Source organism: Leuresthes tenuis, unplaced genomic scaffold, assembly GCF_036924035.1.
Source record: "Leuresthes tenuis unplaced genomic scaffold, fLeuTen1.0.hap1 SCAF_22, whole genome shotgun sequence".
Classification (NCBI taxonomy): domain Eukaryota; kingdom Metazoa; phylum Chordata; class Actinopteri; order Atheriniformes; family Atherinopsidae; genus Leuresthes; species Leuresthes tenuis.
The window spans coordinates 11,219,345-11,241,612 of NW_027325376.1; the positions used below are offsets into that span (position 1 = coordinate 11,219,345).

General features: G+C 39.9%; 1 protein-coding gene across 2 annotated transcripts in view; it reads right to left on the minus strand.

The window, feature by feature from the left end:
* The window catches only part of slc8a4b (solute carrier family 8 member 4b), a 113,146-nt gene that overhangs the window by 41,193 nt on the left and 49,685 nt on the right, over window positions 1-22,268 (minus strand). For both annotated transcript variants that reach the window (XM_072376430.1, XM_072376429.1), the window contains exons 3-11: window positions 21,982-22,121; window positions 21,654-21,806; window positions 21,331-21,558; window positions 20,802-21,206; window positions 19,461-19,571; window positions 19,208-19,360; window positions 17,774-17,870; window positions 17,433-17,624; window positions 15,938-16,130 (exon numbers count right to left, since the gene is read on the minus strand). In XM_072376430.1, coding sequence (XP_072232531.1) covers window positions 15,938-16,130; window positions 17,433-17,624; window positions 17,774-17,870; window positions 19,208-19,360; window positions 19,461-19,571; window positions 20,802-21,206; window positions 21,331-21,558; window positions 21,654-21,806; window positions 21,982-22,121 — 1,672 coding nt within the window. The remainder of the gene's footprint in view (window positions 1-15,937; window positions 16,131-17,432; window positions 17,625-17,773; window positions 17,871-19,207; window positions 19,361-19,460; window positions 19,572-20,801; window positions 21,207-21,330; window positions 21,559-21,653; window positions 21,807-21,981; window positions 22,122-22,268) is intronic.

The window sequence follows — 22,268 nt, forward strand, 5'->3', positions numbered from 1 at the left end:
ATCTCTATGCCCAGCCGATGATCTTGTCTTGATATAGACTTTGTGGGTTTGGACACTATTTGGCTCTACAGTGTGAGCTTGAATTATAGTAAGGGCATGGAAAAAAGCTTATAGTTACTGGTTGAACAATGAACAGTATCACTAGCTGTCATCACAAATATAGAAAATGTACTGTACTTTATATGTACTGACACTTTAAGGTGATTGACTGCCATTAGCAGCTCAAGGTGAGGACTTTTAAGCAGTGGGTTGTATACTGCCATGCCAACCACTGGCAGACCTGCATCCGGCTGCCAGCCAAAGGTTTTTACTTACAGACGCACACACACACACACACACACACACACTCATCGTATTTCTATCAAAGGAAAATCTGCCAGTTCTCTCATTCTATCCCCTCAATCTTCACTCAGTCCTCCTCCTCGCCTCTTCTCATCCCTCCTTTACCACCCAGAGTGCCAACAGTTGGCCTTACCACGTGTGCCCTTCATCCTTCTCTTTTCCTACTGTCCTATTTGTTTTACTTCCCTGCCCTCTAGCTGTTATTTGCCCTCATTTTCAGTTTCTTCTCGCACTTTCCCTTTCCTTTCGCACTTGTCTTTTGCCAAAATTACTCATCTATTCCCCCCTGCGTCTCTCTAACTTTCGCCGTATGCCTTTTTTCCTGCATTCCCATATACTGTCAGTCCAGAAACGTATTCATCTTCCTTTGACACCTCCATGCTCCTCCTGTGTACCCTTCATCCACCTGTGTGTATCTATCTATAACCTACAATACCTGCACAAGTGTGTTTATGACCAGGAGGAGTCCATCAGGGGATATAAGAGAGAGAAAAGTGATTGGGCACTGAAGAATAACACTGTCCATCAACTGGTACAATAATGGCTCTTAATGATAAATGCTATTGTGATTAACCATAATATTTCTCAGCGGAATTTATGTTGAATTTAATAACAGTTAAAAATCACATGAAAAGTTGAATCGTAAAAGTTTGGCCTGAAAAGAGCAATAAAACACTACAATTCAATTTTACTGTTCTTTTGAGATTTTAAAAAGGTCTGATTTAAATCTCACAATATCTCTGTTAAGAGAGTAAAAAATGATTAAGTGAGTAACCATCAGCGACTTGTCAGGTCACTGGACAGCAACATGGGATGAGATGGCTATGCCACACCAAGAGACTGAAACTAGTGTTTGGCAAAACACTTCACATATGGATCCCAACACACCAAAAGAAAGCATGAAAAACAATCTTCAGACTCCAGACTGACCATGTTCACCTTTTCTGAGATTATCTCACTCTTGAGACGGGACTGTAGAACTACATGTTTGGCTGAGCCAAGCCCCCTAAGCAAACACAAGGCAGTTAACTGTACCAAAAAAAATGGATGGGATATGTTCAGTAGTCTTTTTGCCAAGAACAGAAGAAAATTGTGGATCCAAGTCCTTAGAAAAGGCCAGATTTCTGCAGCACCCACATTTCTCAAAATCTCTTGTAGCTACAGGACCACAACGCACAAAAACACACATCAAAAGATTAGTATGTACAGAGATTTTCCAGTGTATAGACAATGGATCACCTATATGTATTCATCAGCCCATGCAATTTGGATATATCAAATCCATTTGTTGCCAGGATATCTGGTCATTTCTCACCATTTTTTGAGAACAAACCCAAACTGATATCATGGTGCAGTCGAAGCTACCGATATATCCAGTAAAATCATTGTGCCAGACTAAGCTCGCTGTCATGTGTCTTGTACAATATGCTTACAGTAGCTGGGATTTCGATTCAAAACGTTCAGAAACGTTTTGTGAATGTTCAAATGTTGTGAACTCTGAAATAGAATTTCAAGATTTCCTTGTTTCATCATTGAGTTAAAAAGAAAGCGCATGCAAATCTATTGATACAATTTATTGCAATCTTGTGCCAACTGACAACTGTGGCTTTTCCCCATGATGTAATTTTCGTAAGCAAAAAAAAGCCCCAAGTATGGAGTCATTTCAGGGTCATATAGCTCTATAACGCCTTATATCTCATGTTTACCCACTACAAAACCATAATAGGCAGCAGAAAATGATAGCATCACTAACCGAGATGAGGCTGTGGTTGCCAGGGGAGACTAGTGAAGATCAGGCAGTTAGCATTCACCAAAGCTGGTGAGCCTCCACCATGTAGGTAGAGCAAGTTGGGTGCACACCCGAATATTTGGAGCATTCTTGTCTCAATATGTAGCTACTTCTAAATGAAACAGTGCTTAGGCTGCAACTAAGGCCAATTCTCAAATACTCGAGAATATAAGTACCCAGATAAAAGCGCATACTGAGAGGCCCCCCATCTGAATACAGATAAGATGACCAGAAACTACAATGAGAACACTGATCGATTTGCCAATATTTATCACTATTACACAGCAATTTGAGTCAGGTGTTGACCCAAATGGCCCTTAAAAAAAAAAACTTTGTCAGTGGCACATGTTAACTAGGAATCATGCTAATACACTGTATAAGAGGTACTCATTTTTTAAATTTCAAATATTTAACTCAAATTAATAAACATTATTACCCTGAAATGGCCTCATTCTCAATATGTCAATCAAAGGCCATTGAATGTGACATGCAAATTTAGCTCTGATTTTAGCACGCTTGTGACAGTGGGCACAACACTGATCTTTTTTTAATGAAGTATTAATGAGTATCGGCTACATTCTTTAACTCTTCTGACAGCTTTAGGATAGCGCAGCCATATAGTGAACAGTGTTCCTCTAGTGTTTCTCAAGTCCACATTCAGCAGGTGTAGAGGACCATCAGCATGTTTATAACCACCTGATAGATGTCCAATATCAGCTTTTCATACAGTTTTTTTATGCAGCAAAAAATTGTAAATTTAATCTCTGTCCTCTGCATAGAAATTTTGTTCACTCACGTTTAACCTCTACATGCTGTTCACCATTTGCTGAATTCTATTGACAATAAATTAAAGGCAAAGAGAATAAATTAACGATCAGAAGCAATGGAGGACAATAATGAATGCAGGAAAAGAGAGCAACCTTGAGTGGGGGCATATATGTGTGTCTCTATTCAAAGTGCAAGTCTGGTTATCTTTTAAAAGTGGAGATCAAATTTCCTTAAGCCTTATTTCTTTCTAACAAATAGACTTTGGTCAAACTTCACTCTCATCCGCTATTACCATATACAGATAAGAGCAGAAAGTTTCAAGGAAAGAAAGAGGCAATTGGAGGATGATAAAGCGAGGGGTGATAAAGCTGAAGGGCAAATATTTAAGTATTAAGAAGTATGGAGAGTGTGGAAGAAGTGAGAGGGAAAGGATGAATGGCAAATAAAATGGGACGAGGATAATATATCATCCTGTAAAACGAGGAGGGAGACAGTGAGGATATATGTGTGATGAGACAAATAAAAATCAGATAATGGCAGGGAGGGAGGACATGTTGAGCGGTACACAGGTGGAGGGCAAAGAGTAAAACAGGGTTTAAAATACAAAAGAGGAAGGAGTGACAGACTTGGGGATTAGGCTGAATGTCTGGATGGAGAGGAATATAGCAGAAAATTAAGATGGAAAGAAGGAAAGAAGGAAAGAAAAGGGGGCGAATGTGCAAAAAAGGACTGGCATTTAGATGCAACAGACAATGAGTTCGATGGAGTCAAAGAGAAGAAAAAGAAGAAGAAGAACAAAAGTCCAATGGAAAGTCGTCTGAGAAGGAGGGTGAGAGATGTGAGTGGAGATGGAGAGCCTGTGTGAGTCACAACGTCTCCTCCATAAGCTATTAGTGATTTAATCACTCTGACATCACTCTGTGCAAGGTGTGCTTGCGTGTGTGTGTGTGCTTGCGTGTGTGTGTGTGCGATGTGTGTATGTATCATACTAGATTACCCTGAGGTGATGCAGTCAGGAACTGGCTCATCACTCTTCCTCAGCAGAGTGCATTCATCATGTCAGAGCAGAGTTTCTCAAGCTCCGAACCGAGACCCAAAACAGGAAGCATGTCTCTCTGGGTGAGTCTTCCCCAGACTCGAGTTTGTGGTTAGAAATCTACAGTTTGGATAGAAATCTACAGTATATACACTCTGACACTGATAATCTCTCAAATGGCAGCAACACTATGCAAATGTAACACAATACCATTTTAATATCAACCTGAGATACATTAATTTCTGTTAGAGGCTCTGATATGTTTGCTTAACTAGGATTTCTCGAAGGTATGTGGAAATTTTCATCCATTCCATCCAACTCCATTTTCATGAGTTTTCTTAGGATGCAGTGTGTTGGAATCTCTCAGCCAAGACACATCAGCATAATTAGTTGACATTTATATTGAACTGAACTTAATTGGTAAGTATCAATCTCTGTATCTTATGGAGTTCATAATAACTGGCAACATGCAACAGGTTATACTCCCTAACCATTCATCAACATGAATAACAGGTTGTCATTCTTTCTTTTTTGGTGACGTTGCATGTGCACTTGATTGTCATTTACTGCCTCTGTTTTGACCTATAATGAAAATGTCATTTTTAAATTATTTTATTTTTTAAGGCTTATGTAATTCATACCTTAGTATAAACTTATTTTGTGTGTTTATCGTGTGTGGATATAGTAAAGTACTGCCAAATAAGCTGCTTGTTTTGGCCCAGATTTGGGCTGATGATTAATTAATTTACTCATTTGGGATGTAATTGTATTGTTGGACTCCTCCCTAAAATGCATGATTTGATCGATTTCAAAGGTCCAATTGACATTACCACATTTCCTTTCAACTAAACCCCAACACAGTGCAGAAATTCTTCTCTGCAACACAAAACTCACTACAAAAAGAAAGTGTGTAACTATGTTTGATATGTGAGTGCTAAAATACACATTCAGAATAAGCATTCTTGAGAGAAAGGCCAAATACTGTTATTACCATCACACAGGCAGCCCAAAAAATGAGGAAAATCATTTTGTTTAATTCAACCTTGCATGATAAACCCCTTCAAACTAGAAAATAACACTTATCCAAGCACTTAACTGATTGCTCCTGATTGCTATTACAGCTGCATTCATCCCTTTTTGGGTTTTTACAATAAAGTCTATATTGTTGTCTAGTTTTGGCACTCCTTATGCTGCATTATAATTTCTCTTCATTTCATTAGCTTGGTGCCTGCAGAGCAGCTACCAGACTTGCACAAACAGAGTTTGTGGCTGTAGCCATCTGAATCTTAAAATCCCTTCTGAACAATCAGAGGGTAAACTGTTGAGTCTCAGCATATTAGTAAGATGCTCAAAGCAAAAGATGAGGAAAGATGACAGGACAGATTTCTCCAGGATGTGAGTGGAATGAAGTCAAATGTCTGAAAGTCCAGATCTACATGGAGAAAAAAGAGGGAGGAAATTAAAACTGTTAACTTTTAGTTTAAAGTGCTCAAATGCAAAATATACTTCATTTAAAATATTCAAGTTAATTAATATAGCAAACTGTTTGCTTGTTTTTTGTTATTATCTTTATTCTTTTATTAACTGTTCAGTGAGACAAACAAGGAGAGCACATCACATTTGGGTTTAAGTCTGTTCTACATTCATGTTTTACAAACCAAACCCTTAATGACTTAGAAAATAACTGGCAGATAAATTGATAACAACCTAGTGATAGCCCTAATAACTCGGTGCTGAACTTGCAGTGTTCCACTTTAAATACAAGTGCAATTTCAACATGTAAAAATTTTACTTTAAAAGAGACAACAAATTTTCCTGAGGTCTTAATGAAATATCTGTGAAAATACCACTGAAAGACAGTACAACGTCTACGTTTTACACCACTGTTCACACCTGTTTAGGAGTGTGGAGAGTCTCACTCGACTCCATGCCACCCCACTCTTTTGTGAGGTCAGCCTTTTCTGAAACCATTAGCCTTCAATAACCCTTGAAAGACCTTATAACCCATGACAGAGCATACCATAAATAGCCAGAGAGCTCCCACTAGAACACACAGAAAACTTAACTCAGGCACCAAACGAACAGAAAAATACTTGAAAAACTTGAGAAACAACTTTTAACTGAAAGAAAATGGGAAAAACTCCAATGATGTGACAAAGTACGAGGAGAGCATCATTAACTCACTTCTTTATTTACTGAACTATATTATTGCTAATGAGAATTTGCAAATAGTAGCAAAGTAAAATGCAAGGGTAAAAGATTTTCAATTCCCTACTTTGAAGGTACGATGAAGGCAGCATGATTTGAATTTGAAGTTGGGAGGAGATAAAGATGAGGTAGCTGTACAACAATACTTTGAGCGTGGAATGTGAAATCCACTGCAAATGTGAAGCACTCACTAAAGAGATATTAGATTTTTTTCAAACCTCAGAGGCTCCAAACAAAGTGGCAAGGTTGTGTATTTTTGATGATACTGAGTTGGCATTGACTTCAGACACAAAAAATATGCACTGCAGCACATTTTTGTCCCCTTTAAAGGTGTGACACAGTAAAAAGATCAAAATTCGGTGTACTGGCCGGCCAGCATGGGCTACATTGTTCCCCTAAATGCTACTTAAAGAAACCAAAAGTTACATGACAAACAACTGGTTTTATGACTTGCATTGCTTTGAGGCAGAGGATGAGGAAAAACTTTCCGAATATTTTTCATTTGCAGATGGTGGAAAAAGAGAATATCTGATACATTAAAAAAAGAGAGATACTTCCCACATGTTCATCCTCTTTGTCGAAATAATTAAAACACAAAGAAGACGTAGTTGTAGATTTATGGGAAAAAAGGTTTTTTTGACCTTACTTATTAAAAACGTCCCAGTAAAATATCAGGAATTTGTTGAATTCTATATTCCACAGTCAAACTATGACAAACACTAATGATGAATTTAGTCAGCCTGCTGAGACAAAGTTTAAAAAACAGTAAGAAAAAAAATGCAGTCTGATGAAATAAATGGAAAAGTAGCACCCCAGCTGACACACCCTTGAGGCCCTGCACTGGCCTTGTTGGTCAGTGAACCCGCTACCGACAGCTTTAATGTGGTCTTGGTAGGGCAGGGTGGGGGCCAGTACACGGAAATACAGGGAACCAGTAGCCTGCTCCTTGGTAGGTCTCCAAGCCTTGATTACAGGGTGAGTGAAGTCTGGGGGGGTTTGATCACAGGGCTTTGTTGGAAAAAGGGAGGGTGCGCACGCGCTTGCACTGTATGTGCATATGGGCACACAACCACGACCACAGGGTGTGTTTGAGTGAGTGTGCACATAAATGGCAGAGAAAATTGCTGGGACTGCAGGGTTTCAGAAGCAACTACAGGGGAAGTTGCAGAATGAAGACGTACAAAAAGAGAATGAGGGGAACAGAAATAGGGAGTGACAGGGATTCTCAAAGATATGAAAATAGACTGATGCTTTGAGGGAGAGAAAATAGAGGAACAAAAGGGCAAAAATCTAAACACCCAGACACAAACAAAGGCAGCATTTCAAGGTCAAACCTATGTCATCTCTGGGCTGTTTTGTATTTTAGCATCACAGCGTGCCTCCTTTCATTTCACCTTAAATGGAACTTTAACTGTCAAGTTTAGACTCCCTGGACCCAAAAATCAATAGATTCCTTTATTCTGTGAAAGCAGCACTGAGATGCTGAACTGGTAGAAGAGTCAGAAAAGCAAGAGGCAAGGATTAAAATAGGTTAAATTTGTGTTTGGACGAAACTTGTGGTTATCTGTGGTTATGTATGTCTGCATCTGTGTGAGGCATTGCAAGTCAACTTACTGTAGTATGGAGAAAAGTATCACAAAGCAAACAACAGACAGCAGCTGCCACATCGATTTTTCTACACAGCTAACACATAATACAGCCTGGCTCACACTCAAGAAGAGAAACTAATGCAAGCACGCTCAAATAACACAGAAAGCTTTAAAACGAATTAAAGATGTTGACTTAAGCTACTTAACTTTGACTGCTCTGACACTAAAGGAGATGAAGAGAAAAGGGAATATGGGAAATAGGGCAGAGGGAGAGAAGAAGAGCGAAAAGACTTGAAGGGTAAGGAGAGACAAAAAGGGGCAAAGAGAAAAGAAAAGACTTTCTATCATCCTTTTGAATTTTCTTCACTTTCTCTCTCCAACTCTGTCATTCAGCTGTCTGCTGGCCATCGGCCTCTTCGTCACACACGCCATGACTGCACCAAAATTAGGTTTGCGTCATAATTCACTGGGCCAGTGAATGTTTTGCTATATCAATTAAAGATCGCACGATGGCGATCTATCTCACACACAGAGATGCACTCCCCATGTTTGATGTTTTAGGCTCAAAAAATATATTTTCGAGGAATGGAAAAAGATATGGAAAAGGAGAAGAGAGAAACAATGGGGAATGCAACCACACAAACTTTCAGTGCGCACACACAGCAGAAAAGCAAATTCTGAGAAGAAAGCCACTAGTCAGAAAACTACAAGTCTCATCTCTACTCAAATAATTTCTCCCTTTTATTCTGTATCTTTCACTCCATTTTTCATCTCTTTATGTTGTCTCGTCTTTGTTGTGCTTACAATGGGAGGGATCCAAAGTTGCTACAGCAACAAACAGGGAGTTGAAAAGGAAAGAAAAAACTGTCATCCTTATGGAAAAGCACGAAACCTGACGTTCCTCAGCAGACAGACGACAAAGAGGAAGATGGAAGAGAAACAGAGGGTAGGGTGGGTGGAAAGTGTTTTTTTGTCCATTAAAAGGTTCTTATTTGAACCGGAAAGAAGTAAAAACTGCTCTAACTGCAGAACAAATACGTGTCTACCTGCTGGATTATGTTAGACGAAGCTCATTTATAGCTTCATGGCTTGATTTTAGGGATCTACTAGAACAGGTTTGCATGTTTTAATTATCAAAATACACTTTTTTCACATTGCTACAGTCCCTATTTTGAAATGATTACTTTTAGCTCCCGTCCCTTTAAGGCTCTTCTCCTACCTTTTGTGTGTGAGATTGTGACAGTTTCTTAGTGGTACAAAAAGAGGCACTGGACACACAATTTTTCATGGAGAAAATAGTTTAACAATTTAACAATTCAATTATGTATTTTATTCGATCAAAACCTTAGAAAAGGGGAGCAACAGAGTTAAAATCTACACAGATTCCTTCCCTGCTATGAGCACAGATATGTGACAAAGATTCTCAGACCGTTCTCAACAGTCATAATGAACACAGTTAAGGCTTCAGAGACAGTGTTTTTCTACACACAACAGTGTAAGAGTCCACTGTCTGCGTAAGAAAACATTTAAGCAAATTACCAGAAGTCAGGAAAGTTATAAAAATAATAAACAGGATACCAATATTTGACTGAAAATATAAACTATTCTAGAAACAGGAAATAGATTACAATAGCCAGCTGTCACATATAACTCACACATCAATATATTGTCTCCGCTGAACACAAATCAACAGGCTAACATCCAAAAATCAATGTAGACAAGAAATGTGTTTGTAGCACTGGAGACTTTTTCCCTGCTTCTAAACAGTCAAATTTGGTAAAGACAGCATGCTTTAATTAAAACTGGTATTTAAAAGCAGTTTACAAGTCAGTGTGCTGATAAGCAGGGAGGGTATAATATGCAGATTTGCACTATGTTGGGAGAATGATAAAGATGATGAGGTGTGTTTGTGTGCAAGTGCATTTTCAGGACTAACAGGAAGAGATGATGTGACACAAGCTCGATGGGCAACAAAAATGACTATGGAAATATAGCGAGCTGCTGACTCATACGCATGCACAGGCAGCAGCAATCAAGCTGAAGGCACGATCACAGAAAGAAACACACTCTAAACACACACAGCGTGCAGCTCTTTAGGGATTTGGAGTTCAAAGGAAGTTTTATTTTGGGAACAGCTTCAGGTTAGTCACCCTACGTTGGTGACAGCCGGAGAAACAGGTTTCAAATATCTAAGATTTTACAAGCAATGCAACAGGCACAAACATTCGTCCAACCACACAAACACACACACACACATTCCCACTTTCCTATTCCATGGAATATCATGCCAATGGAGCATTTGTTGTCTAAAACATGCTGGCTGACTTCTTCATCACCAGCAGCTGACATATGACCACAGCTCTCTTGATAGCTTTGTCAAAAACACTAAGAAATGTGGTTGTTGTTTAATTAACACACAACACAATAAAGCAGCGTGGCGAGATCACAAAAGATAAAAGTGAATATTGTGAAGTGGCCCTTTGTCAGGAGCACTTCAAAGGTATTAGAGTGGATCATCATGTACAATTTTAGCAACATAGTAAAAGTTTGAAAACTACAAGAATTTGTGATGAAAAAAACATAAATACGTCAATACAGAATCAGGGCTTGACAGTAACCGAACAGGCGTTGGCGCAGTTTGGTGGCGACACCCGCTTCAGATTTATAATGAGCAGCCAGGGGAGAGGACCACACACGCACACAGTAACATACACACTCTCTCACGAAGTGGTCTGGTTCTTGGCTGAGATTCTGAGCTCTATTGCCAGTCACAGGAAGGCTAAGAATAAACTGACCCTGCTGAGAGTATCTCTCTGTCTCTCTCTCACACACACACACAGATCACCTCGCCTTTTACTTCTGCACACACACATGCTCTCTGATTAACACAAAAGACCAATAAAGGGCCAGAGATGGCAGATTCAGAGCGGCAGACAGAAAACTAAGGAACTCGTAAGCTCCACTGGGAAACGAGAGAGGGATAGATAAAAGACACTCTAATTGGCTGAACAGAGAGAGAATTAATTAATTCCTGCTTTATATAATGGGACTAGATACTGAATAAATACAGGAACACAGAGCGTCATACAGAACACGCGTGTGTGTGTTTGAGTTTATACGGAGTGACACTGAATAAATTGTATATAACCATATCCAGCTCTGTTAATACCACCATGGTCTGAACTTCCCACTGCTGCTCAGTACACCCACTGAGTTGGCTCTTGTGTCGCAATGTGACGTTTAACTCCTGATCGTCTGAAGCTTTTAGGAAACAGTGCTTCTTAAAAGGCCACAAAATACACAATATTCTATATGAACACCATTATTTTGACACATGGAGCTAATCTTATACATATCAATGCGTAATGTTCCAAAAGCAGACTAAGTTATCTGTAGCATACAAATCACTGTAGTCAGATGAAGCTCACTTGGTAAGAGTCAGCACGTTTCACACATCAATTAATAATCTGGATTTCATGTCATCGTCAAGGATAAGCTCTTTTTATCCATCTTCCGAGATGCACATCAGCTTTCACAGCTTGAACAACATCATCACAAGGAAACTAAAATTTCTCCCTGTAAACACAGAAATTATGAAGCCACCATCTCCTTGTCTCTATGGACTGCATGGATCTGCCAGCTGAAACCTAACATCTAACATGCACTGGAGGGTAACACATTTTCTTTCAGTGATTAATGTTCCAATGTGTAGTATTCTGCAATTAAGTCCATGTGAAGCAGAGTTTAAGCACCTCGTCCTTCTCTTCATTTCTCTTTCCTCTCACCTTGTCAGTTCAACTTGAGTGGCTTTTAGCTTTTACCTGAATTTTTTCCAGTAGCAACTGACTCGCTCTTTCAATATTCCCCGTCTCTCTTACAGTTCATCCTACGTTTACCACCAGACTCTTTCCGCAAAAGGGGTAAACAAAGCTATTAGCCAGATTGAATGAAGGCATACCTTATGAAGCACAAAGGAAGTAAAGTGAGGTATGGATGCTGAGTTATATCTGCAATGTAATCCAGTTAAATGGCTTTGGAAATGAGTTTCCTTTTCTCAGAATAAAAGGCTAGACATAGAGGGATGGAGGGAGAAGAAAAAATCAGTATATAAGGGAAGAAGTGGAGACAGAGAGATGAGGTGAGTAGGTGGAGGTGGAAGAGGGTGCCAGGTAGGGGAAGGTGACGAAGGTAAGATAGGAGGAAAAATCTGACAGCGTAAAACAGTAAAGGTGAAAGACGGGGAGAGGAAGATGCAAATGAAGAGAAGGCATGAGATGACAGGAAGGTGAGGGTAAAGGTGAAGGTGAAAAAGGAAGGGAATGGGGGAGAGGGAGAGGAGGGAAGTGAGACAACTTGCATGGAAGAAAGTCTAAAAATATACTAAAGAAAGAAAGAAGCAAAGAAAGAAAGAAAACAGTAAAACAAAAGATGATGAATGGCATAATTGTAACTAGGCAAAGACAGAAAAGATGTAAATGGGCAGATGGAGGTGCAGCAGATTAAAGGCGGTTCACATTAGTGTAAAGGAGGATTCCTGACAAGAGGTTCAAAAGCACAATGATGAAAAGAGAGAAGAAAACAGACGGGGCAGCTAGAAAAGATAAAAAAAGAGTAGAGTGAATTCATGGATGAAGTGAGACTGAGGGAGTGAGAGCTGAGAATCAATAGGGGAAAAATAAACAGAGAGGAAGAGCTCGAGGCATGCTGTTAATGAGAGAAGCTGTAAACCACCTTAATCCTAAAGTCAAAGACTGATTGGACCAAAACCTCAGAGAATGAATGAAGTGACTGAGAGGAGGCATTATCTTGGTAATAATGTAGAGCACATTTCAAAGTATGAAAACAGAAAAACAGTGAGGTGGGAGAACTGAGCTGGGAAGCAGTTCAGAAAGAAGGAGAGCGGCAAAAGACAACGGGTAGGATAAATCAATTTGCCACAGGGGTTTTTAATCCAGGCATTCCACTCACTCAGTTTTCTCACACTCATGGAAACAGCAGATTATTGATCCATCCTCTTTCTTCAGCTGTCACTATGCTCATTCAGCTTTTCCAAAGCAAGAGCTTCAAAGCCCTTCAGCTTGTCTCCCTCAGCATTTGATCCAAACCAGCCATTTCCTCCTCTGTTCACTATCTCTGGCTGTTTTTGAAAGGACAAAGTCCACATGAGCCAAAAGGAGAAGGGCAGAAGCTGAAAAAACTAGATCAAATAACCTCACCTATCACATATCTTAAGTACAGTAACCAACAAGTGACCCTTGTTGGAAAGGAATGTCTAAAGATTTCTGATTCTTTGTGGATTTTGAGGATCTATTGATGGAATTATTTAATTATGTGGCAGACATGACACCATCAAATTGGTGTTCTTATGTAGAAATAAATAAGCTTCACATTGATAAGGCATTTCTCAAGACCAAAACTACATTTATGTCAGAAGCTCTCAGAATCAGAATAGAAATCATTTAATAATCCTGGGAGGAAATTAATTTAAAGTTAACATATCATTCTCATGAGGCCAACAAGCAGACATGAAACAGGTTCGCTGCATGTCCGTCATAATAGCTTGTATTGTTGGCATATTATTTGCTTTTTAGCAACAACTTCAAAAACAATGTATCATCACTGTCTTTTAGTCTGTTCAAGCTCATCATCTGTGACAGTTGATTTTCTCTGATGGGTACAAAGTTTTTTACCCCGCAGTAGCCCACTAACCTGTAGCATGTATCATATTCTCCTGAAGTTCTGGCTGGGCGAACGGAACATTCATCGCGTCTATTAACTCTGCAAGGCTAATTAAAGAATATACAAAAAGGACAACTAGTTCAGCAATATTAAGAGTGGAAGTAAGACTTGGAAATTGCCCTCTCAAAAACAAAATGAGATACACATTTCGAGTTTAAAAAAAAAGTCATATCCCCTGTCATAATCAACCCCTGATGGTTACATACAGGCGTTACATACAGTTACCCAGATGGGCATCCTCCTAAAACAGGAAGGCTGGTTATGTGTTAGAGAGAAGAAAACAATCTGTATAGGCTGAAAGTTTTCCTGTGGTATAACTTGATCTACTTTTCTTTCTTTATGGCTCCTCCTCTCATCCCTCATTGATCTCAGCGTTCACCAGCAGCAGGGACTGCGTCACATGATTTAACTACACACACACAAAGACACACCATGCCCTTGTAAAGACACTTCTGTCTGGAGGCTTGCTGCCTTCAGATGGCGATGGCTTGACACAAACATGTATATCATCAGTTTTGTCGGCTGTCATAAACTGGGTTTGAAGTGAACTTTTGAAATGTTGCCTCTGTTTAGAGTGAATAAACGAGTCAATATAGTTTTGTCAGAGGGTGGTTGTGTAAAGGCTCATTTATACTCCCGTACATACATAAACAGGTACGTTTGTTTCAAACGTGTCACTGCCCACACACTCTCATACGTGCTTTCTGTTGGCATGGTTGTTAGGTAAAACATCCTCCGAGTTCCAATGGCAGTTTCAGATAATAACAAACATAACGACAGTGGAGGAGATCATGATAATGCACCATAATGCATCAAGAACCATATAAAGACGCAGCGCAGGAGACGCGGTGGTCTGTGCGGCCATTCAATTCATCGTGGCATGTGGTTGGAGTTCAGCCATTTCTGTTTTTGTCATCTTCCTGTATGTTCGTTTTGCTGGTTGCATGTGAACTATACTGCGCAACACCCCCCCCCCGAGATTTCCGGTGGTATGTGGTTCTCCGTTTCCAAAATACGCTCAAAATGAACGCAATGGACGGACAGAAGTCTCCGTCTGAGCCATAAGACACTGAAGGAGTCACTAACTCGAAACAAAACTTTAGGAAGGAAGAAGCAAACAAAATCAGTTTTCTTCTTTATTTTCTGATTGGTATGCTGTAAATATTCTTTCACATCTTTGAGTATGGCCACTCCTATTTACACAAAACTAAAACCAATGTTGGATAACATTACTTTTAAAATAACTACTAGATTACAGGATTACTACCATTTAAAAAAAAGCTCATTTATAATACTTGTTAATAAAAGTAATTCATTAGAAAACTTTTACGTTACTAAATAAGAACACCAGGTAGTACACAAGGAATTGTAGCGTAAATCTGTTTTTACATGTACTGCCTCATTACATAGCCTATTTTATAGGTATAATCTAAAGCTCTGTCGGGTAAGAAATGGGAAAAACATACAGAAAAACATCTTTACAGAGCTTGATTTGTTTGATCAAGTTTACAAATACACATAAAATCAAGTGTTTAGGTCTCAAATCACTCTATAGTTGTTGGTAGCACCTTCTTGACCACATGACCAACAACATGTTCATACATTTCCCTTGGAGTAATAGCTTTCATAGCTTTCAGTTATTTCAGTTTTTTACTGCAGGTTCACAACAAAAAGCCACTCAAGGCACTTTACATGAAGCAAGTTCTCCACCATGGTTGAAATATAATCTTAGACACACACACACACACACACACACACCCGCTCAATCCTCTTAGTCTTTCTGTAAGGGAAACCCACAGATGAACAACTTTTGGGTGGCCTTGCCAACAATCAGCACCCCAACACACAAGTTCTCACACAGAAATAGATATATATATGTATATATATATATATATATACTGTATGTGTATGTGTGTACATATGTACAACTTCCAGCTGTAATGTTCTCACTCCTATATCTAAGTAGAAGTAGAATTGGCTCTCAAGCACATAGACCCCACACACTCACAAACACACAAACACAGAGAAGTTGTTATATGAGCCCCAGGAGGCGCTGAGGAAACTGCTTTCCCAACCACTTTATATATTGGTCAATTTAACACAGCTAACATCAGCAAATTAAAAATGCATGTGTCCAAGGACACAAGAGAAATTTTGTGAGTGTGCAAGAGTGCACACACGCGTGGAGGTGTTTAACGCAGGCTAGTTTATCTTGAAATGATAAACTATTACATCGTTATCTACTTTCTAGAATTATTCATAATGTCCATCTCTTTATTAGAAAAAGAATAGAAGTCAGTCACACAGTAATAAAATGGAAAAAGAGCAGTGTGTGTGTTTCAAAAATGTGTCAGTCAACCTTTGATGTAACAAGACTCATAAAAACTAAAGAAAACAAGGTTTTCCAACATATCATTCAACAGCTGAAGAAACGGATGAAAGATAATTGTGTGTCCCTGTACTCACATGGTCTCGTCATTTTGAAACTCCAGCTTGCCAGCAGCCAGTTCATAGTCCTCCCCTCCTTTAGCGGAACCGTCTAGGGTCCGATAAGGGACGGCTACCAGGCCCCGAGCTCCTGATGTCCTGAGCACCTTCACCTCCATCACACCTACGCTCTCACTCACCCTCTGACTGGCACTCTCAAAGGTAAAGATGCCTGAGAAAGATCAGGAGAGGGCAAGACAGAAAGGAGAGGGTTTTTGCTTTCCAATGTGTACTTTGCATATATCCATCCATCCATTTTCTATACCGTCAATCCGTTAATCGGGTAGCGGGTGGGCTGGAGCCTATTACTTTGCATATAAACAAAGGAAAATAATTTCCATCGACTCTCACTAAATAAAACGATCAGCATTATGTGTACACCCATTCTCCACTCATCCTCCCACACTTTCATCCTCTATGGATTCTATCAAAGTCCTCCAACTACAGAGGTGATGACACTGAGGGGACTTGAACTTTCATCTCACAGTAAGTACACATCATTATCAATGTCCTGGGAGTCTATGCTGTAGCAAACCAACACATACCTGAATGCAACCATTTATATCCGATCTACAGTATTATGCAAAAGCCTTTAGCCACCCTTGAGTTTTTTAAATATTTCTTCTAAGGAGACAGCCTTTCTTGTAATCTTTTAAAGTGGTCTTGAGCAATATTTCTCCAGACATTCTGAGAAGTTTTAAAAGTTTTTTTCAAAACTTTTGTTAAGCTAGAGTATAAAAGGCACCTAACTAAAGGAATGAGCCAGTGTTGTGTCTACACATCACAAACAACTTAGGATTTAGAAAGAAGACTTGTACAGTTCTATACATGTTAAAGAAATATTAGAGAAAAACCATGTCACATCTGTTGAGTACCTAGCCTCTTGCTTTCATTTTCACTTGATTTAGCATGAAAAATACAGTATGAAGTCAAATAACTTTCATAACTTTCAACTAAAAAATGTGTGCAAAACTTAAAATGGATTGCAAAGGCATGGGAATGGTCCTTGAAAGTATATGCTATGATTTTAAAGTTTGTTGTTGGCTAATGAAACTGAAACAAAATGTCCACTGAAAAATAATGAAAAATGAAATTGGAACAGCACTTTAGCTGGCTGTCTCTCATTGAGAATGTGATGAAGACGCAAAAAGAGTCAGTTCCATCCGGTTTTATGTTTACCTGCTTTATTTTCCTTGAAAATGATGGAATGATGGAACAATGATCCATGACGAAAAAGACTGTGAGACAGGGTGTGGAAAATTGACCCTTTGCCTCTATTATTCCTGAACCTATAAGTTGTTTCCTTATAGGATACATAGCATCTCAGAAACTATAGCAACAGAAACTATAGCATCTCAAAAGAGAGCCAAAACATAATATATCCTCTTTAAATTTCAGAAAAGGCTAATACTTATTTCCCACAGTCAGGGTGAAGCTGTATGGTCGCCTAGAGGTTATCTACAGAATACTTTACCTGCATGATCATCATCATAGATTGTCACTGTGGCTGTGTGGTTGTCACCAAGCACGGCTTTCGGTGCAACACTGGCATCCAGGGGGGCTGTGCCAATCTCAGGATAGCCAACCACACGAGGGTTACTAAGGTGGACGTAGAAGTACTCATCTTCCTCAAAGATGTCGTCATCAATCACACCAACGGTGATTTCTGGAAGAAGAATTATGCAAAATCAAAGCAATAAACTTTAAATCCAGTTAGTCTACAGCACTGTTCATGGCCTCTGCTTTTTAAGCACCAGTCTCAGTGGCATAGTTTTGAAAACATGACATAAAATCTTACTGTCACAGTGTTTTCACCTTTGAGGGTTTCTCCTGGCTTAAACAGCAGTGTTCCTTCAGCAAACTCATAATCTGAACCTGCGTTAGCTGTACCGTCCTCTGTGCGATAATCCACCTGCGGCAGATGGAAACACAGAGAAATAAGAAGTCAAAGTGGAAGACAGAGGAGACCAGATATGAAAAGGGCATATGAACACAAAGGAGAAACACAAAAGAGAGGAAAGGTGAGACAAAAAAGGACAGTGAAGGTGTAGAAGAGAGACATTAAGGGAGACGTGGACAAAGGGTGAGATAGAACAAGAAAAACAGTCTCATTAAATCAAGCCCTCTGGTCTGATACAGTTTGATGATAAAGGCTCTGAAGCTAGCACAAGAAAAACTTTCCACATTTCTACAGTCCTTTACCCCTTACATATGCTTGTTGATTAACCCCCTTCTTCCGGTCCAAATATAAACAAATCCTAATAAAGATTATCCCAAAAAATACTCCAAAATAATCAGTTTGAGTCTGCAGAGCTGATCAGTGGGTTCAGTGTTATTATCACTGTGGTCAGTCTCTTGTCCCTGTTGTATTCTTAGCATTTCATGAACGTGTATGGTCTAACAGACCGGGTGCTTAATTAATTTTTGAATGCATTCATTCAGCTGGCTGATATTTCTGGGATTGTCCTGGGACTTGGTAATATTGCTGAAATGTGAGAATTTCTTTTTTCATTTAATTTCCCCCGATATATATTTGAGATGTGTTGCTGCCATCAAATTGAAGATGAGCTAACATATTTCATGAAATGCTAGAATTCTTTAATGCTTTCAACATTTGATGTTCTCTATGTTCTATTGAGAATGAAATATTGGTAGATAAGATTCGCCAATCATTGCAGTGTCCCAACTTTTTCTAGAAATGCGCTATTTTCAAATATGATCTTCAAATACAGTAATATTTACATTAAATGGGAATGGAGAACAAACAGCTTTAAAAATTCCAAGTATAATAATACTGACAGAGACTATCAGGAGGAGAATCTCTCATTTGGACAGAATCTTTTATTCAGACCATCAGGCGAGCATAAAAGCAGAGATCAACGAACCTTAGCAAGGCGTGACAAAAGGACAAAAGTTTATTTTCTTGTTTTTAGCTGCAAGCTAAACTGAAAGTAAAGAGAAGAAAATATTCTATCTTGTGTATCCCAGTCTGCCATTGCTCTCTTTTCCCATTTCTCCCTCACACCAGCGTCCAATTAGAAAAGACAACACAGGTGGCCAAATCCTCTGGAGGGGGAAACACGTTATGAGAAAGATCAGACCAAGACAAAAGGGCTTGAAATGTAAGCCGCTGTCTCCTCAGGTGCTTTTATTTGCCAGTGAGGCTCTCCGCCTCTCTCTCGCAAACACATGCTCATACACACGTTTACTCCTAATCTGCTGTGTTTCTTTCATCCCACACAAACACACCTTGACAGTTACTCCGGGGTCTCCTCCATGTCTGGCAACAGTCAGTTTCAGGGAGCCGCAGTTTTCAAAGCACTGGTACAACGATGGTTCAAACTCCATCCTGGTGGTGTGAGGGTCGTCCTCCTGAGCCTGAGTCTCATTGCTGCTCACCACCTGAGAGAATAACACAAGCAGTCGGGTGCAATGTGATCTAACAGCTGTAAATATCAGATTAAATGGTAGCTGGGAGAGTTGTAGTGTAGGTATGTCTTACCTTGCGAGCCTGATCGGCAGCGTGCTTCTTGAGGATGTTGCCCGCTCCAATCATCATCCTGGTTGCCTGGATACGGTAGAATGCTCTGCTCTTTTGCTGCTGCATCAAAACCTGATTAACAAAACCAATCAATTATTAAACGGATTCATGTTGTGAATTTGATTTGGTCTGTCCATAGTAGTCTCACTTTTATAAAACTATTCTTTTGGACAGAACTATATACGCAGAAGAGATGATAATACTTTCTTGACCTGAGAATGAATCTCTACATGAAGCACTAAACTTTAGTGTCTGGCTCTTAAGTGCAAAGTGCAGATCTAAAAAAAAGGGCCTATCAATCTACAAGTAAAGATTTCAGTAAAATGGTATGGCTGAATAGCAGTCCAAATGATCTAACAAATTGAAAATGAACAAACTGAAAAATGTAGCAGTGGGGATCATTAGACTAAATGTGGCCTCTTGGCTGGGAACAGTGTAATTTATTTGAACACAAGGGAGGTGAGACTGCAGTTTTGCTACAGAATTTTAATAAAATCTGCAGCAGCTTCTAGTGAAGAAATCAGTTATAGTTTGCTTTCACTGAGTGAGTTTTCCCAGCGCCATCTCCCCTTTATTCTATAATGTGAGGATTTATTATAAATCCTTAGGAATTTAAATGGAATTGACTGCACTATATAGCACTTTTCTAGTGTGGTTGACCACTCAAAGTTCTGTGTACTACGAGCCACTTTCACTGATGAACACACTGGGGGCAAAACAGGGTTCAGGTTATTACCAAGACACTTCAACAAGTGGACTGAGAAAGCCATGTTTAGTTTTTTTATGACACGTGTTATCTGCCACATTGCTGAGGTGCATGAAATGTTTTTTGATTTTGTTCTACTTGTGAATAGTGGTTGTGTTTTCTGAAATGTTTTTACTTTTGCAGTTTTTTTCTTATGAATTGGTACCTGATGTGTTGTTGTGGGTTTTTTTTTTCTTCTGTGGTATTTCTAAAAGTTATTTTGTTGTTATGTCTGGCTTCTCAGGGACTCCATGGAACTTTCTGTGAAAATGCTAAGTAATTTGGAAAGCCACTGAAGTGGCGTTGAAACACGACAGCTTTACCACTCTCACGCTCCTGCCTCTGACTGTCGCCCCTGCTGTCACCTAAAACACTTTATTTGCACCTGAATGTATCACAGTGTCATCTCTATCTCACTGTCATACTGTTTCTTACCGTTTCCCTGGGCCAAAAGTTTAAGTAGCACAGATAAGAGGTGGAGACAGAGCAAATTTCTCACAGATTTTCACACTGTGTACTTCTGCAGAGCATAAATGTGTCGACTGTGTGCTGCTAACCTGATAATTAGCCATCTCAATCAGCTGCTCCATATCTTTATCCGGGTGTCTCTGCTTCAGATCCTTCAGAGTTCTTGCCATGTCCCTCCTGGCCTCATCTTCCTCATCTTTCGCTCCTCCTTCCTCCATCATCCCTCCGTCCATCCCACTGTGGCAGTTCAGTGCCAACTGTCCATCCAGCTCCAGCATATCCATCTTGGTAAAGCCCCCTGGACCCAGCGCTCCTCCGCCCATGCCGTCAATGACGCCATCAGTACCTCCTTCTGTCTCGATGATGATGCCACGATTCTTGTCGGCACGGTAACGCTTGCGGACATACTTGTAGAAGAGAAGGCGTCGGTCAGCCACCCAGGCTTGGACCACGCAGAGGGGGAAGCAGAGGAAGGTCAGCACTGCCTCCCACACCTAAAGGGGAGAGGAGACAGGCTTGAAGCTTTCTACTTCATCCCTACATTCCTTTTCATCACCTCACTTTCTTCTTTTTCTAAACTTTCCTCCCCCGACAGCTTTCACTTCTCTATGTCCTTACCTCCACCTCTCCAGGGGAAAACACACTCAGAATCAGGTAGAGCCAGATGTAAGCAAAGATACTCCAAGCTGCCGTGACAAAAAACACCCGAAGGTGTTTGATTTTCCGCGTCTCTCCGTCGGGAACCACGTACACACACAGAGCGATGATGACGAACATGTTGAAGGCAGCACTACCCACGATGGTGCTGGGACCCAGAGATCCAGACTCGAAGCCGTGACCGCACACCTGCAGGCGGGTGTCAAAAATCAGATTATGATGTCCCAATCGCATCCTATACTGGTGAATCTAATGTATTTCTTACTGGCTCATGTAGTACCGACCTCAATAACTGACAGCAGTATCTCAGGGGCACTGGAGCCCAAGGCCATTAGAGTGAGATTAGAAACAGTCTCATTCCAGATTCTAACTGTGGCCGTGGTGGTCTCGCCATTTGGCTTCTTTATAGTGATCTCCTTCTCCTGGGATGTTATGACCTGCAGAGGAGAGGAAAAAACATCCAAATTAGATCTTTTACAAAGATGCCAGAGAGCTGTTGAACATGAGTTAAATAAATTGTATTCCATGCAGCTTCGGTCCAATAGAAACGCATGAATCTACTGAAATACAATATCACAGAGAGAAAGATAAAGCAACATCTCATTGACGTACCTCTATAGAAGACATGAATCGGTCTGCTATAATGCTCATGCCCAGAAACATGTAAATAAGTGCCACGAAGTAAACAATCGCCCGTGCTACTTTATCCCCAACAGAGGGATTCTGAGGGTTCCACACAGGCAGCACGACTCCTGAAATTGAGAAAAGAAAATCGATTTTCAACAGAAAATAAAAAGATCATAACAGCAGCATTTGGTGGCAACTATTTTGTCCACTAAACTCACTACATTCTGCCTCAATATTCTCATACAGCCTTCCACTGTGAGGACCTTGAATTA